At 53.1% G+C, this 16,397-nt stretch overlaps 1 protein-coding gene across 2 annotated transcripts in view; it reads left to right on the top strand.

The window, feature by feature from the left end:
- The window catches only part of UNC5B (unc-5 netrin receptor B), a 57,840-nt gene extending 43,592 nt beyond the window's left edge, over window positions 1-14,248 (top strand). Inside the window, exons 3-17 of one of the 2 annotated variants that reach the window (XM_030241201.2) lie at window positions 966-1,109; window positions 2,763-2,866; window positions 3,345-3,525; window positions 4,048-4,215; window positions 5,084-5,248; window positions 5,936-5,968; window positions 6,465-6,659; window positions 6,989-7,384; window positions 7,962-8,049; window positions 8,134-8,302; window positions 8,415-8,648; window positions 9,366-9,515; window positions 10,313-10,477; window positions 10,565-10,764; window positions 11,484-14,248. In XM_030241201.2, coding sequence (XP_030097061.2) covers window positions 966-1,109; window positions 2,763-2,866; window positions 3,345-3,525; window positions 4,048-4,215; window positions 5,084-5,248; window positions 5,936-5,968; window positions 6,465-6,659; window positions 6,989-7,384; window positions 7,962-8,049; window positions 8,134-8,302; window positions 8,415-8,648; window positions 9,366-9,515; window positions 10,313-10,477; window positions 10,565-10,764; window positions 11,484-11,649 — 2,558 coding nt within the window. In that variant the 3' untranslated portion in view covers window positions 11,650-14,248. The remainder of the gene's footprint in view (window positions 1-965; window positions 1,110-2,762; window positions 2,867-3,344; window positions 3,526-4,047; window positions 4,216-5,083; window positions 5,249-5,935; window positions 5,969-6,464; window positions 6,660-6,988; window positions 7,385-7,961; window positions 8,050-8,133; window positions 8,303-8,414; window positions 8,649-9,365; window positions 9,516-10,312; window positions 10,478-10,564; window positions 10,765-11,483) is intronic. The other variant, XM_030241202.2, reaches the window with a different exon arrangement.
- Window positions 14,249-16,397: the final 2,149 nt, after the last annotated feature.

Here is a 16,397-nt window from a genome sequence, read left to right as displayed (position 1 = left end):
GATGTGAAGAAATTTATGGCAGTTGTAAGTGCAGAGAAAGGAGGAGGAAGACAAAGTTGGTGAAACCAGGGAGGTCCATCCCAACTGGGCAAAGATCCATGTGCATTGTGTAGAGAGTTTGGGCACTGGAAAAATGAATGTCTCAAAGGGAGAAGGGACAAGGGAAGAAGGATGGTTGCTGGTGTCAAAGGGGGTTGAAGGGGACCAGGAGATCCTACCCCAGAGTGAGGTGGTGTTCACAGGGGTCCCAGGAAGAGGGAAGAGATGAGGATTTGATTTTATGTTTCAGAAGGCTTGATTTATTATTTTATGATATATATTATATTAAAACTATGCTAAAAGAATAGAAGAAAGGATTTCATCAGGAGGCTTGAAAGGAAAGGAGAGAATGGAATGATAAAATCTTGTGACAGACTGAGAGTCTGGATAGCTGGACTGTGATTGGCCATTAATTAGAAACAACTACATGAGGCTAATCAAAGATGAACTTGTTGCATTCTACAGTAGCAGATAATTGTTGTTTACATTTTGTTTTTGAGGCTTCTCAGCTTCATAAGAGAAAAAATCTTAAGGAAAAGATTTTTCATAAAATGTGTCTGTGACCCCAGAGGATCCCCTGGTTATAACAATGAGGCTAAATTTTTTAGTTGATACAGGATCAACACACTCAGTATTGAATAAAACCCTGGTGCCCGTGGGAAAGGGTTATATCATGGTACAAGGAGCCACTGGCCAATCTGAAAAGGTTTGTAAACCCCTCAAGTACAAATTTGGGAAACAATGGGGCGCTCACACATTTTTTTATCTGCCCAATTCTCCAACAGCTCTCTTGGGAAGAGATTTATTAGAGCAATTACAAGCGACCGCTATCTTTAGGGACGGAGAGGTCGCTCTGGGGTGCTGCCTCAGTTTCCCCGCTCCTGGCTGCTCCTGCCCATGGATGCTGTGCCTCTGTCCCCCTGCAGGGCTGCTGGTGAGGGAGGTGCAGATCGAGGTGTCCCGGCAGCAGGTGGAGGAGCTCTTTGGCCTGGAGGATTACTGGTGCCAGTGCGTGGCCTGGAGCTCGGCGGGCACCACCAAGAGCCGCCGGGCTTACGTCCGCATCGCCTGTGAGTGCTGCCCCCGGGGCTGGGCTTTGTGTTCTTCAGGGCTGGGGGTGGTGAGCACAGAGCAGGGGGACAAATTCCTTCTCCAGCTGGGCACCAAGGACAAATGATCCAGATCTCAGGCCCAGGAGCACAAACAACGTGGGCTGGAGAGAGAAAAACAAGGATGGGGCTTGATAACCCAAAGGTGTAATTGGACAATTAACTGCAATATGGTAATGGGCCAAAACTTATAAAAGTGACCCCATGACTGGTTGTCCATTTTGGGACCATTTTGGTTCACCTTGGGTGCAGCCCTGGCTGGGCTCTTGTGCTGCCCAAGGTGGATCCATGGAGGAGATCCTTTTAATAAATCCCTACTTTATTCTTAAACTCCATCCAGTCTCTGTTCTAGGCCAGCCTTCACAAGGCTTCACTCCCATCTCCAAATGTCCTTCTCCACTTTCTGATCCATTTGGGATGACCCATCCCTGCTGGATGACCCTGGTGTTCTCTCCCCACCCCAGTTGTATCTTTGTTTCTGAGAGTCACCATCCCCACCTGCGGGGCGGTGGCACCAGCTGGCACATTTGCCAGGTCCAAATGTCCTTCTCCACTTTCTGATCAGTTTGGGATGACCCATCCCTGCTGGATGACCCTGGCTTTCTGTCCCCACCCCAGCTGTAACTTTGTTCCTGAGGGCACTAGCAGGGTTAAGGCTGCAGTGCCCAGCAGTGTGCTCAGCGCTTCCCAGGGTTTTATTATCCTTAATAACCCAACGTTTATTATCCTTAACAAGCCAACGGGTGGCACCTTGCACGCTCGGCGACTCCGTGTCCTCCCAGTCCCTGCTGTCACATGTCACTGTCAGCCTGATCAAAGGCCAGTTAGTCAGGCTGGGCACGCCTGAATTTGCTCAATTAGCAGATGAGATGGCAGGGCTGCAGAGGGACAGCCAGGCTTGCCCAGTCCCAAATGGATTTGGCTATTAGTGGAGTAACAATCCAACATGTTATCCAAAACAGAGTGGTGGATCAGCCGTGCTGCTGAAGGGTTATGCTGGGAAAACCACAGACTCAGAGAACCATAGAATCACAGAAAGTTTGGGGTTGGAAGGGACCTTAAAACTGACCTCATTCCAACCCCATGCCATGGGGAGTGACACCTTCCTCTAGACCAGCTTGCTCCAAACCCCCTCGAGCCTGGCCTTGAACACTTCTGTGGTGTTTTTTCAGAGCAGACGGTTCAGGAGCCACATGGAGAGGTCTGGGAGCTGTAGCAGAGGATTGCAGCACCATCTAGTGATGCTCCTGCTCCTTCCCAGGCTCTGGAGCAGGACACTGCTGTGTCCCCCACATCCAGAGGGGCTCTGCTGGGAGGGATGAAGAAACAGTGGATAAGCTGAGCTTAGCCCCAAAAGGAAAAGACAGGATGGGGTATAACCTTGCAATCACATGAAGGAGGAAATGTGTCATCCACCATGTGCTGCCCCAAATCCATCCTGGAAAACATGGTTCTTCAGCTCCTTCCTTCCAGGGCACGTTTTGCCCTGGCTGTCTATGCCAGAGGGACTTCCTGACCTGAGGGTGCTTGGTGCTGAGGTGCTCACCAAAGTTTTGGAGGCCGCCCTGTTCCTGCTGCAGGCTGCTAACCCCTGGCTTCTCCTTCCCCTCCCAGACCTACGGAAGAACTTTGATCAGGAGCCACTGGGCAAGGAGGTCCCGCTGGAGCACGAGGTGCTGCTGCAGTGCCGCCCACCTGAGGGGGTCCCACAGGCTGAGGTGAGTGGCTCTTGAAGGAATGCATGGTGGGGTGTGCCATCCCATCCCATTGATCCCATTAATCCCATCCCATCCATCTCCAGTCAGCTCTCATTCAGCAGAATGGTTTATTTTGGGCAGCACACTTCTCCCACACTTTCTGAAGTGCCTCAGAGGGAAGATCTGACAAGGAGGCAGCCAGGGAGTTGTCTGGATGGGAGCAGTCACCAGAGGGCTGGGAAGATCAATTTGGGTTGGTTTTCCTACCATGGTAGTGGAGCTTTCCTTACCCACAGCTCTGTCAACTGCTGGGAGCTGTGTGTTGGATGGAGCCACAGTGTCTCATCCTTGGACAAAACACCAGTCAGGCCTGGTTTGGCCCAGTTTCCAGGAGAAATAATTCCAGTCAGAGGCAAGGTTGTCCAGTCAGTGGTTAAAGTGCTGAGGACATCTTTGATCTTGGTGATGGCTTAATCCCCATCCCTCCCTTTCCTGCCAGGTGGAGTGGCTGAGGAATGAGGATGTCATCGATCCCAGCCAGGACACCAACTTCCTGATCACCATCGATCACAACCTGATCATCAAGCAGGCCCGGCTGCTGGACACTGCCAACTACACCTGCATGGCCAAGAACATCGTGGCCAAGCGCCGGAGCACCACGGCCGCTGTCATCGTCTACGGTACCGGCCCGCAGAGGGCACCTTGGGTGCTGCCTGTGTCCCCCAGCCAAGGGGGATTAGGGGCACTTCCTGGCAGTGGTAGGAGTCAATTAGTGCATGGTGTTTGGTGATAACCAGTATCTGCAGGACAGGCTTCCACAGGCAGTAAGGAGAGGTTTGAGGTGGAGGGGTGGAGGTGTTTCCGAGCATTCTCGGCTGGGCAGGAGGGTGGATGGAGATGATCCAGATGCTCTGACTCTCAAAGCAGCTGGAAAGCTGTATTTGGCTGAGCTTTGCTATGAAATCAAAGATCTCCCCAGGGCCACACACAAAAAATATTTCCCAAGTGGAGAAAGGACCAAAGGAGTCTTGAGCATCTCAGGCACGGGGTGGTGACATGAGAGGCAGTTTTGTGGTTTGCTGTTCACGAGGCTGAGCTGTAACAGGGGTCATAGAAGGTGTAAGAACTTGAGGCTTGGCACCAGTCCGAGGCTTAGCCGATGGATTGGGCTCCAGAGCTGACTCTGCCCCTCTCCTCTGCAGTGAATGGTGGCTGGTCCACCTGGTCCGAGTGGTCTCCGTGCAACAACCGCTGTGGCCGGGGCTGGCAGAAGCGCACCCGGACCTGCACCAACCCCGCGCCCCTCAACGGCGGCTCCTTCTGCGACGGGCAGCCCTTCCAGAAAATCACCTGCACCACCCTCTGCCCAGGTGAGCAGGGCTCAGAAACTGCCATGCTCACACTGCCTGTACCCCAGGCTGCGGTTGGGATTGTTGGGATTGTTCAGCCTGGACCAGAGAAGGCTCTGAGGTGACCGAAGGGCAGCCTTCCAGCACCTCAAGGGAGCTTACAAGGAGCATGGAGAGAGATTATTTACAAGGGCCTGGAGTGGCAGCAGAGCAGAGAATGGCTTCACACAGACAGGATTCAGAATGGCTTCACAGGGCAGGATTAGATGGGATATTTGGAAGAAGTCCTTTCCTGGGAGGATGGGCAGGCCCTGGCATGGGTTGCTCAGAGAAGCTGTGGCTGCCCCTGGATCTCTGGCAGTGTCCAAGACCAGGTTGAACGGGGCTTGGAGCAGCCTGATCTAGTAGAAGGTGTCCCTGCGTATGGCAGGGGGTTGCAACAAGCTGCTCTTTAGGAGCACTGGGATAACAGTCCCCAAAGTGGGAAGGTTTTGCTGACCCTGCTGTGTCTGTGCCCACAGTGGATGGCACGTGGACAGAGTGGAGCAAGTGGTCAGTGGTGAATGGGGCTTGAAGCACCCTGGGATAGTGGAAGGTGTCCCTGCCCAAGGCAGGGGGTTGGAACAAGCTGCTCTTTAGGAGCACTGGGATAACAGTCCCCAAAGTGGGAAGGTTTTGCTGACCCTGCTGTGTCTGTGCCCACAGTGGACGGTGCATGGACAGAGTGGAGCAAGTGGTCAGTGGTGAACAGGGCTTGGAGCACTCTAGGATAGTGGAAGGTGTCCTTGCCCAAGGCAGGGGGTTGGAACAAGCTGCTCTTTAGGAACTCTGGGATAACAGTCCCCAAAGTGGGAAGGTTTTGCTGACCCTGCTGTGTCTGTGCCCACAGTGGACGGTGCATGGACAGAGTGGAGCAAGTGGTCAGCGTGCAGCACCGAGTGCACCCACTGGCGCAGCCGCGAGTGCGCGGCCCCCGCGCCCCGCAACGGCGGCAAGGACTGCAGCGGGGTGCTGCTGGACTCCAAGAACTGCACCGACGGCCTCTGCCTGCACAGTGAGTACCCAGGAGGGTGGCCACGGGCATGGGGACGTGCCACAGGAGATGCCACTCTGGCTGTGGCGCTCCGGCTTTCGGCCACGTGTTGTTGGCTGTGCCTCCAAGCTGATGGAGCAGCCGCTGCCGCCTGAGTTTTAACTGGTGTCTTTAAAAAGGTGTTTTCGAGCAGATTCACCCCTTCCAGAGTTATTTCTTACCTGGAGGAAGAGATATTGGGGATTTTGGCGGATCTGAGTGTGCTGCTGGCATTGAGACCCCTGTTCCACCCCTGGGTTTGGGGTCTCTGCTGGAATAAAGCTGGTTGTGGGTAGGCAGGGCAACAGGAGGGGTTTCTCAGTCACACCATGAAAACACCTCCCCTGGGTCACTGCTGGGAGTCCTGGAGGTGTTTTTTTGAGGAAGTAAGTCCATAATGATGGTAGTAGTGATGCTACCTGTGAGTGGGCATGCTGAAGGCAGCCAATGCTGCCACCTGCTGCTGTGTGACACCACTGTCCCCTTTACTGCCTGGGCATGGGGATGTCCTTGTCACCATGCTTCTACCTGGGTTTTGGAATGCCCCAGGGAATGATGTTGATCTCCCACACGCCCCACCCTGGGCTGGCTTACCTCCCACTTTCTGTTTCATCTCATCCCCATCATCACCTTCACCTTTTTCTTTTCTAACTTTGTTTTTCCTAACAGATAAAAGAATTCTAAACGAGCCCAAAAGCCACCGTAAGTGCTCATTTCATGGCCATTTTTATTTTTGTTCGTTCCTGTGGTTTTTGTTCTGTTGAATCCATGGCAGGGATCCTGGCAGCTGGGCGAGGAAAGGGTGGGAAGATGGAACAACTAAAGCCCACTCCAAAACTCCTGTGGGCTCCTCAGGGTTGTCTCTGTTAGGATCTGAGGGTTGCTCACAGCTTCTTGAACCTGAGCTGCACAAACCTAATGTTTCTGGGACCATTGGTGCTCAGGTGAAGTTTGCACGAGCTGTGGCCAGGTGTCCTCCAAAGGTCTGAGGGCTTCACCTCCATCTCATTCTCTGGCATTGCTCTTGACTTCCTACTCTTGGAAAACACTTTCCATCCTCTTGCCAGCCTTTCCAGCAGGCCCAGGGCACGTCCTTCCACCCATGCCTGAGTCAGTGGTTTGACTGGGGAGCGATGGTGGGTCTTGACTGCTTTTCTGCCGCCCCTTTTTTCACCTCAGTGTCTTTAATCCCTCTCAGTGCTGGAGGCCACGGGCGATGTGGCCCTGTATGCCGGGCTGGTGGTGGCCATTTTTGTCTTCATTGTGATCCTCATGGCCGTGGGGGTGGTGGTGTACCGGAGGAGACGCCGGGATTTCGACACGGACATCACGGACTCCTCGGCCGCTCTGACCGGCGGCTTCCACCCCGTCAACTTCAAGACATCCCGGCATGGTAAGAGCCATGGAGGTCCTCACCAGCCTTAGGGCTAGCAGAAACAAAGTCACAGGAGAGGGTGGATCCTCACTGGGCTCCCAGTCCTGTTTTCCCAAGGGAATATACTGATTTTTGAGGGCTTAAAGCTCTGTGGAAGTGGTCAGGTGTTGATGGTGGGAATCAGGGCAGCTTGGTCTGGTGCCCCATGGCAGGGGTTTGGAATGGGATGGTTTTGAAGGTCCCATCCAACCCAAATGATTCTGGGATGTCTCCCACTCAAGCAGTACTTCTCCATGCCCTTGTTTCCACTGCTGTCCTCATCCCACCTGTGTTTGCTGCTCTTGCAGACAACCCTCAGCTGCTGCACCCGTCCATGCAGCCGGACCTGACGGCCAGCGCGGGCGTGTACCGCGGCCCCATGTACGCCCTGCAGGACTCCTCTGACAAGATCCCCATGACCAACTCCCCCCTGCTGGACCCCCTGCCCAGCCTCAAGATCAAGGTCTACAACTCCTCCACTGCCTCCTCCTCCTCGCCTGGGCTGCATGATGGCACAGACCTGCTGGGGGGTGTCCCCGCTACCGGCACCTACCCAGGGGACACGGCCAGGGACGGCCACTTTGCCAACGCGAGGAGCAAAGGTCTGGGCTCCCAGCACCTCCTCAGCCTGCCCCGGGAGCATGGCTACAGTGCCAGTGGCACATTTGGCTACCTGGGGGGAAGGCTCACCGTGCCAGGCACAGGTAAGATGCTGGCTGGGATGGTGTGGCTGCTGGACCATCATCTTGTCCTGCGTGAGCAGCTCTTTGCTGTCCCGAATGTGGCTCAGGGAAGGAAGGCAGAAAGCCATTCCCAAGCCAGACATGTCAGGCTGGAGGTTACAGCCTCCTTGGGCTTGCCTTGGTCTTTTCCCTACCATTGATCCAGGGCCAGCACCTTGCAAAAAAACCCCAAAGATTAGGATTTCCCTTCCTGAGGGAGAAAAAGCGTTGGCCTGGCTCATCCTGGCAAGCAGTGCAGCCGTGGGAGCGCCCGGAGAAGCTGTGGCTGCCCCTGGATCCCCAGAAGTGTGAAAGGCCAAGATGGACAAGGCTTGGAGCAGCCTGGCATAGTAGAAGGTGTCCATGCCCAAGGCAGGGGGGCTGGAACTGGGTGACCTTTAAGGTCCCTTCCAAGCCAAAGCATTCCATGTTTCTGTGACCTGTGGGTGTTCCTCTCCGTGCTGCCCTGGCTCCCTGCTCTCCTTGTGCTCTCTGGCTGGGGTGGAGGGTGGTTTCTCCCTCATTCCCTGTGACTGACCCCGTGACTGTGCCATTCCAGGGGTGAGCCTGCTGGTGCCCCACGGGGCCATCCCCCAGGGGAAGTTCTACGAGATGTACCTGGTGCTCAACAAGGCTGAGGCTGCCCTGTAAGTCACCCCGCTGGCCACCCACCCTCCTCGCTGGCCACCACGGAGTTCCCTGTCCAACCTGTGTCCCCTGTCCCTCCCCAGGCTGCCCTCTGAGGGCACACAGACTGTGCTGAGCCCTGCAGTGACCTGTGGGCCCACGGGCCTGCTCCTGTGCCGCCCGGTGGTCCTGACCATTCCCCACTGCGCCGACGTCGGCTCCTCGGACTGGATCTACCAGCTGAAAACACAGTCCCACCAGGGAAACTGGGAGGTGAGGGGGCAAGCCAGGCCCTGCAGCCAGCAGAGACCCTGGGGGGATGGCACAACCCCTTGCATGATGGGCTGACATCCCTCAACATCCCTCAATCCTGATGTCTCTGTAGGAAGTTGTGACCCTGGATGAGGAGACCCTCAACACTCCCTGCTACTGCCAGCTGGAAGCCAAGTCCTGCCACATTTTGCTGGACCAGCTTGGCACCTACGTCTTTGTGGGGGAGTCCTACTCCAGGTCAGCCATCAAGAGGCTCCAGCTGGCCATCTTTGCTCCCACTGTCTGCACCTCCCTGGAGTACAGCCTCAAGGTCTACTGCTTGGAGGACACGCCAGATGCTCTGAAGGTAAATATCCCCTTCCCAAAGCTGTTTGTGCTGGCAGCAGGAGTCTGCCTGGTGCCTCTCAGGGTGGCCTGGCCCTGGGGAGCAGACAACCTGATGCAACTGCCTGCAAAGTGACCACAGTGAAATAATGAGGTGTTTACTGCTTTGCCTGTCCTTCCTTGTCCTCTGCCAAGGAAACAGGGAGGGTGTTGGGTAGCTCCTCTGCTGGGACCCCTCCTGCAGGCATTACACCAGAGGTTTGGCTGCTGATGGGCAGGTTTTTTATGGATCCTGCATGGATCCATGTCTCCCTCCCCTCCCTGTAAGGGTTTTGTGGCATAGGTAACATTGAGTGCTTCACAGGAAGCTGGGGTTTGGATGCTTTGGCTGCCTGGACCCACCAGTGCTGTGGCTGTTTGGTTCCCTGTGACTTGTCCAGTGCATCCTGTTGGGTTTGATGTGGTGCCTCTAGGTGGGGATGTAGGCAGGGCTCTGGCTCCTGGCTTGCCTTTTCTCCTAAAAGCTGAAGGGATGGTGTTAAAAGCAGACAGAGTGGCAGGAGTCAGGTCAGGAGTGCCTGACCCTTGTGTTGGAGCTTTGTGCTCTCCAAGGAGTACAGAGGCATTTATGGATGCTCACATTAGTATGAGATGAGCTGGCAAGTTCTGTTGGGGTGGCAAAAGCTGTTCTCCATGCTGGCTCTCCTGGGTCTCACCCTGCCTGTCCTGCTGCCCACAGGAGGTGCTGGAGCTGGAGAGGACACTGGGAGGGTACCTGCTGGAGGAGCCCAAGTCCCTGCCCTTCAAGGACAGCTACCACAACCTGCGCCTCTCCATCCACGACATTCCCCACGCGCTGTGGAGGAGCAAACTGCTGGCCAAGTACCAGGTGAGGGGCTGACCTGGGGGCAGCTGGCCTTCCAGGCTGGGAGCTCCATCTCAGCCAGGCACCACAGGGCTGTGGTGCTGAGTTGTCTCCCAAAAGGACAGAGGAGGAAGGGGATCAGTTTTCTGCTCTTTTTGGTGGGATGCTCTCTGTGAGGTCTGTCACTGGTCAGGGTCTCTGTACAAATCACAAACAGGACAGGGCTGCTGTGGAACGTGCCTCGAGCTGTTGTGTTTTCCAGCATCACTCTCATTACATGGTTATGACAATGGGAAGATGTTATCAGCTCTCATCCCAGGCAGCAGACAAAGAACTCAATGTTACAACTCACTATAAAAGTTTTCTGACCAATCACACCAAGCAAAAGCACATTGGCAGTAGTTCCATACTTTGGTTAAAACAATGCTTGCTTATTTCAAATACAACACCTGCATGTGAGCCTTAAATACAATGCACAGAGCTCCAGTATTAAGCTTCAAACTTCCTAATATCTCACTAGATAAACTTTTCTGCAGCTTAGGGAGTTATTCTAGACAAGCACTAATACCCAGACCATTGGTCTGTTTGTCCTTACTTTTCTACTTCTTACATAATTTTTCTGCTGACCAATCTCATGGCTACTGCTCAGCTCCAATCACAGTTCTGCTGTCTCTGAGGCTGCCTTTTGCAGCTTTCCCAAAACCCTCTGATTTTATGGACTCCCACAAGGTCCTGCTGTCCCACCTCATCCCTCACGGGGTGGCTGGAGGAGGTGGGAGCTGCTGGAGCCTTGCCTGAGCCTGTGCTTTGGTGGCCCACAGGAAATCCCCTTCTACCACATCTGGAGTGGCAGCCAGCGAGCTCTGCACTGCACCTTCACCCTGGAGAGGTACAGCCAGGCCTCCACCGAGCTCACCTGCAAGATCTGCGTCCGGCAGGTGGAAGGGGAGGGGCAGATCTTCCAGCTCCATGTCACGCTGGGAGAGGTGAGCAGAGGGGAGGGGAGGGGAGGAGGCAGCAGGGGACACACTGGGACATGTCAGCAACATCTCACCCTGTCCTTCCTCTTCCAGCACGGCAGCTCCTCCGACACGCTCCGCTCCCACCACAGCGGTGCCACCACCACCTCCAGCACCACCACCACCACCCAGGTGGGACCCTATGCCTTCAAAATCCCCCTCTCCATCCGGCAGAAGATCTGCAACAGCCTGGATGCTCCCAACTCCAGGGGGAACGACTGGAGACTTCTCGCCCAGAAGCTTTCCATGGACCGGTGGGTGTCCCCAGGCTTTGCTTTCCCCTCCTGTGCCCCCAGATGGGAGGCTTCACTCTGTGCTCCCTGCCAGCTGTAGACATCCAGTGGGGTTGTGTCCAGCTATATGGGTCCAGCTATAAATGGGGACACAGCTCTGCATAGTTATATCCATCTCTATCCTTGGACATGAGTTTAAATTTTAGAAGAGCAGAGGTTTAGATGAGATATTGGGAAGAAATTCTTCCCCTGGGGGTGGGGAGGCCCTGGCACAGGGTGCCCAGAGAAGCTGTGGCTGCCCCACCCTTGGAAGTGTTCAAATTCAGGTTGGACAGGGCTTGGAGCACCCTGGGATGATGGAAGTTGCCCCTGCCCATGGCAGGGGGTTGGAACTAGATGATCTTGAAGGTCCCTTCCAACCCAAACAATTCTGGCATCCATCTGTGCCACAGTCCTGTGTTCCCTGTCACTTTGAATGGCCCTTGTTTATCTGGGACAATGGCTGTGCCATTCCCACCTGGTTTCACCCCAGGACCAAAGGGAGAAAGGGTCATTTCAGCAAAGCAAAGCTTACATTGCTTTTGCATGAGCACCAGCTCTGCCTAAAAACTGCAGACGGTCTCTCGAGGGCTTTGGCATTTGTGTTACAGCATTCCCATCCAAGTTCACATTCCAAACGGGTCCAGTATCTCCAAAGGGCACCCACAGCAGCCCAACCCTCTCCTGCTTCTCCCTTCCAGGTATCTGAACTACTTTGCCACCAAAGCCAGCCCCACCGGGGTGCTCCTGGACTTGTGGGAAGCCGAGCACCAGGACGACGGCGACCTCAACACCCTGGCCAGTGCCTTAGAGGAGATGGGCAAGAGCGAGATGCTGGTGGTCATGGCCACAGAGGGGGACTGCTGATGGTGCTCCCCACGCCTGGGGGGCCAGGAGGACGAAACAGGGCGTGAGGAAGGGTCCTCCCTCCATGGCAGGGGGAGGCACATCCGTCCTGAGCAGGGAGGGTGCTCCTCCCGCACCACTGTCAGCCTTAGAGACCCATCCTCAGCGTTTACAAGCAATCCAAGTGTTACACAGCATTCCTCCTCCTCCTCGAATTAGGGCTTCTCGAGTTGGGATGGGGGCTTTCCTTTTCCTTCTTCTTTTTGGGTTCCCTTCCTCCTCCTTTAAGAGCGTTTCTGCGTTGAAGAGATGAATACAATCCCAGGCTTAACTTCTGTCAAAGGCTTCAGGCAGCTTAACGAGGCAAATAGGAAAGAAAAAAAAAGGAAAAAAAGAAAAAAAGTTTCTTAGGAAACGCAAATAATTTATTATCCAAATCTTTGGATGTGTCCTTTTTAAGAAAAAAAAAAAAAAAGTAAAAAAAGACAGATTTATAAATCTTTTTTTTTTTTTTTGGGGTGTGTGAGAGCAAGAGCGTCGCTGTGGTCAGGGTGGCAGAGAGAGAGATTTCAATGGACACACTTTTGTAGGGAAAAGCGTGTGATCCAAGTTGAGGAAAACATGTTTACATGTCCTGGGACCCCCAGGGAGTCCAGAGGTTGAAGTGCCTCCCCACCCCTCTGCTTCAGGGCCAGCTCAGTCCCTTCCCAAGGCTTTTGTCCTTGCAAGCTCCCTTTTCCCTGGCAGTGGGAATGCCAGGTGCCACTCCACCTGCAAGGAGGGATGAGGGCTGCTGCCCTGGATTTAGGGCTCAGGATGGGGAGAGTGCATCCAGATCTGGGTATTTTTAATGAATTCTTCCCTGGCATGGTTTGGGGGAGCTTTTTAGGATGACTACGCCTTCATTTACACAACTACAGTACAAACCAAAGATTTCAGTCCTGCACCGACCTCCTGACTCAAGGCTGAAGGGGGGGATGTTGTAAACCCAGCAGGATTTTGCAGTGAGCACCCCAAACCTGGGCTGGGGGCTCAGAGAGGGGGTGATGAGTGGGTGTGGAGGGGCCAGGGGCTGGGGGGCTGGGATGTGGCCACTTCAAGCCACCTCCACTTCAGGTCCCTGCGCTCCTGCCTGGATTTTGATGCAGTATTTCAGCAGGGATTCAGGGAGGGATACTCTGGTGTTCCCAAGCTGCCAACCAGGCTGAGCATTTTCACATGAGGGACAGCATCATGAGCAGTGCTCAGGTTTCCATCCCTCACTGCAGCTCCTGTTTTTCCCTGGAATAGGCTTTTTATAATGATGGAGAAGCTGTGGGGGTGAGTGGAAAATAATCCAGTGGTAGGCAAGGAACGAGGTTCCTCACACAGATACGGTGTCTTGATGAAGGTAAAAAAATTTAGGTTGCCTGCAGGTAGAAATAGTTACTCACTGAGTGCTGTGTCTTAGAAATTTGTCTGTTAAAAAAAATAAAAATAAAAATAGGAAGGGGGTGGTAAGCTCAGGATTAGACTGGGTCACACGGCCAGGCTGTGGATTCTCCATCAGTGGAAGTATTAGGAGCATGTCTGATCAGTGTCCTGGAGTGCCTGTGCCATCCCACAAAGTGCTGGGCACAGGAGCACACCCAGGGAGCCTGGAGGGCATCACCTGCACGGGGCAGCTCGGGAGGAGCTTTCAGTATTGCTGGGACATGGCAGGATTCCTGTGGGCAGCTCCTGAGGCACTGCTGGGAAGCATTGAGCTGCTCCCTGCTTGTCTCAGGGTCCCTGGGGTTCACTTCTTGCTGGGTTTTCAAGGCTGTGGGAGAGAAGGGATCTTTTCCCCTTGTGCTGGATGGGAAAACTGCTGCTGGGAGAGCTCCTGTGTCACGTGGGAAGGGATTTATCCGTCCTTTGGGCTGCACTTGACCATTCCTGAGACCCTCTGAGCTAAGGAAGGGAAAGCAGGTTTGGAGAGCAATAAACACTCAGTGGATCCATCCAGCTGCCTGTGGTCTCGAGGGCTCCCTTCTCAGTTCCACGGGGCTCTCTGAGGGATGAGAAGCTCTTTCAGGTCACCTCGGAATCTCTCTCGCTCCCATCCTCTGCTTTATGGATCACTGTGCTGGGATGTGTGTCTGTCTGTCTGTCCATCCCTCCATCCTGCCCACGGGTGCCTCTCTCCATCCCCCTCCATCTCTGCTCCCCTTCCCTTGGGCAGGCAGCAGTCACCTGGCTGGGCTGAAGTGCATCTTTGGGGAAATTCTCCCTGTTTTTCTGACCAGGGAACCTGCAGCAGGAGCAGGGCAGGGGGGATGCAGGATTTGCCTCCATCTCCCGTGGGTGCCAGCTCCCAGGAGCCCTCCACACCTCCCAGGGGTTTCTCCAGCCAGGCATTTTGCCCTGTGGTCTGGCAGTGTCCCATCTCTTACCCCAAAATGTGTTTCCATATTTATATGTCCAGGGGATGGGCCCGGTGGCATCCTCTAAACCCTCGTCTGTTTGTTCTGTAAACTAAAGAACTGTAAATAAAGTTTAGCATTCCTATTGTAACAAATTAATTTTTATGCAATAAATTATATTTCCTAGTCTAATAAAAAAAAAAACACCAAGAAAAAAAAGGAAATAATCTGTTTAATCTGCTTGCCACTCTGCTGTTCATCACTCACCATTCCTCTGCAGGGATTGGGGATCCCTGTGAGATCCCTCTCTTGTATTTGCAGGGTTCCCAGATGAAGGAAGGAATGATGCATCTGACTCCATGTTCTTAGAAGGCTAATTTTGGATTTTAAGATACTATATTATATTAAAGAATGCTATACTAAACTATACTAAAGAATACAGAAAGGATACAGACAGAAGGCTAAAAAGATAATAATGAATCTTGTGACTCTCTCCAGAGTCCAACACAGCTGGACCATGATTGATCATTAAGTAAAAACAATTGACATGAAACCAATCAAACAATCACCTGTTGGACAAACACTCTCCAACCACATGCCAAAGCAGCAAAACACAGGAGAAGCAATCAGATAATTATTGTTTTCATTCTTCTCTGAGGCTTCTCAGCTTCCCAGGAGAAGAATCTTGGGCCAAGGGATTTTTCCAGAAAATGTGATGGTGACACTTGGGAAAGCAGAAAGGAAAAAATGGAGCCCCTCCTGCTGGAAGTGAGCTGGAGATTGATGGATGGTTTGTTTTGGGTGCCTCCAAGGCAGGAGGTGAGGGCTGCAGCTGTGGCTCCTGGGCTAAGCCACTCTCTCAGCAGTTCATTGCCATCCCCAAGGGATATCCTATAGAAAGCAATGCCCCTTCCAGGACTGGGGGGATAATTTGGGATGGAGGGAATGTGTAGGAATGAGTCCCTGTCGATGGAGTGACAAAAGTGTCCTTTGTCCCCTCAGAAAGGAAATGAGCCCAGAAGTTTCTCTCCTCAATTAGGTGGAAAGCCACCTCATAGGACCTGGGGGACTTCACCTCAAATTTAAGGATGGCTAACTGGACAGGAGCCAAAAAGTCCCAATTAACTAAAAAGAGTACAAAGAAACCAATTGATTTTGTGGGGTGTTTTACCAGCAGCAAAGACCTCCTGCACCTGGCTGGGTTTTTCTCTGTTTGTTATTTTGCCTTTTATTAAACCTTCTTGTTTCCAACTCTGCCACAAAAGCCATCCTGCTGATTTTTATGCCCCCAAAGGTAGCTGAGCTATCTTGGGTGTGAAACAGATCTCCAAGAGCTTGTGAGACCTGGCTGGAGGAGGCAGCTTTTCCTGGAGTGGAGCATGGAGCTGCAGCTGCAGGGGGGCCATCCCTGTCCTCCAGCATCCCCCTGCCTGGGGATTCCTGCTGTTTGCCCACCTGAGATGGACCACGAAGGCACCCCTGGGTGGTGGCAGGAGGCTCTGGCCGGTGGGAACTCTGCTCAGGTCACCCCAGAGCCCAGCCAGGCTGCTGCCCAGAGAAGAGTGAAGATGAGATTTTGGGTGTGATTGAGATTTCACTTCATGGTTTTTGCCCAGATTCTGAGGTGGCATGTGGTATTTGCAGGGGCCTCCAGGACGAGGGAGGAATTGAGAATCTGACTCCATGTTCTCAGAGGGCTGATTTATTATTTACTATATTATATTATAAAATGTTATATTAAACTATATTAAAGAGTAGAGAAAGGATACAGACAGAAGGTTTAATAAGAATGATAATGAAAACTCCTGACTCCTTTCAGAGTCTGACACAGCTGGACCCTGACTGGTCATTAAGTTAAAACAGTTCACACGTTGGATAAACCATCTCCAACCACATTCCAGAGCAGCAAAACACAGGAGAAGCTGAGGCTTCTCAGCTTCCCAGGAGAAAAATCCTGGGCAAGGGGATTTTTCCAGAAAATATAACAGTGACAGGTCAAAACATTACCTGTTGGAGGTTGCAACAAATAAAATTTAGTCCATGGCGTGCCTGCAGTTCACAGTTTGCATGTTTCATATTAATGGCACAATGAATATTTTCATTTTTGTACAAAAAGCAGTACACAATTTGTCTGCATTTCAAGTAGTTCCATGCATTAAAACAAACAGCAAAGATGTGCAAACTAACCATCCAGACTGGCTGGGGTGAGAGATCTTTTATCTTAATCAAGTCCCAGCAAGGGAAGGAAGGCAGAAGGGTTTGCAGGGAGGTTCCAGGAGCCCCCTGTCCCTGCCTGGGCCACTCACCTCATCCAGCTCACCGGGACCAGGTGCCACCAGGAGATGGCAACATTGCCCGTGCTCTGGGCAGGAGAGGGAATTCTGC

This window comes from Serinus canaria, chromosome 6, assembly GCF_022539315.1.
Source record: "Serinus canaria isolate serCan28SL12 chromosome 6, serCan2020, whole genome shotgun sequence".
Lineage (NCBI taxonomy): Eukaryota > Metazoa > Chordata > Aves > Passeriformes > Fringillidae > Serinus > Serinus canaria.
The sequence above is the reverse complement of the archived record's forward strand: the minus strand, read 5'-3'. Positions and strand labels throughout refer to the sequence as shown.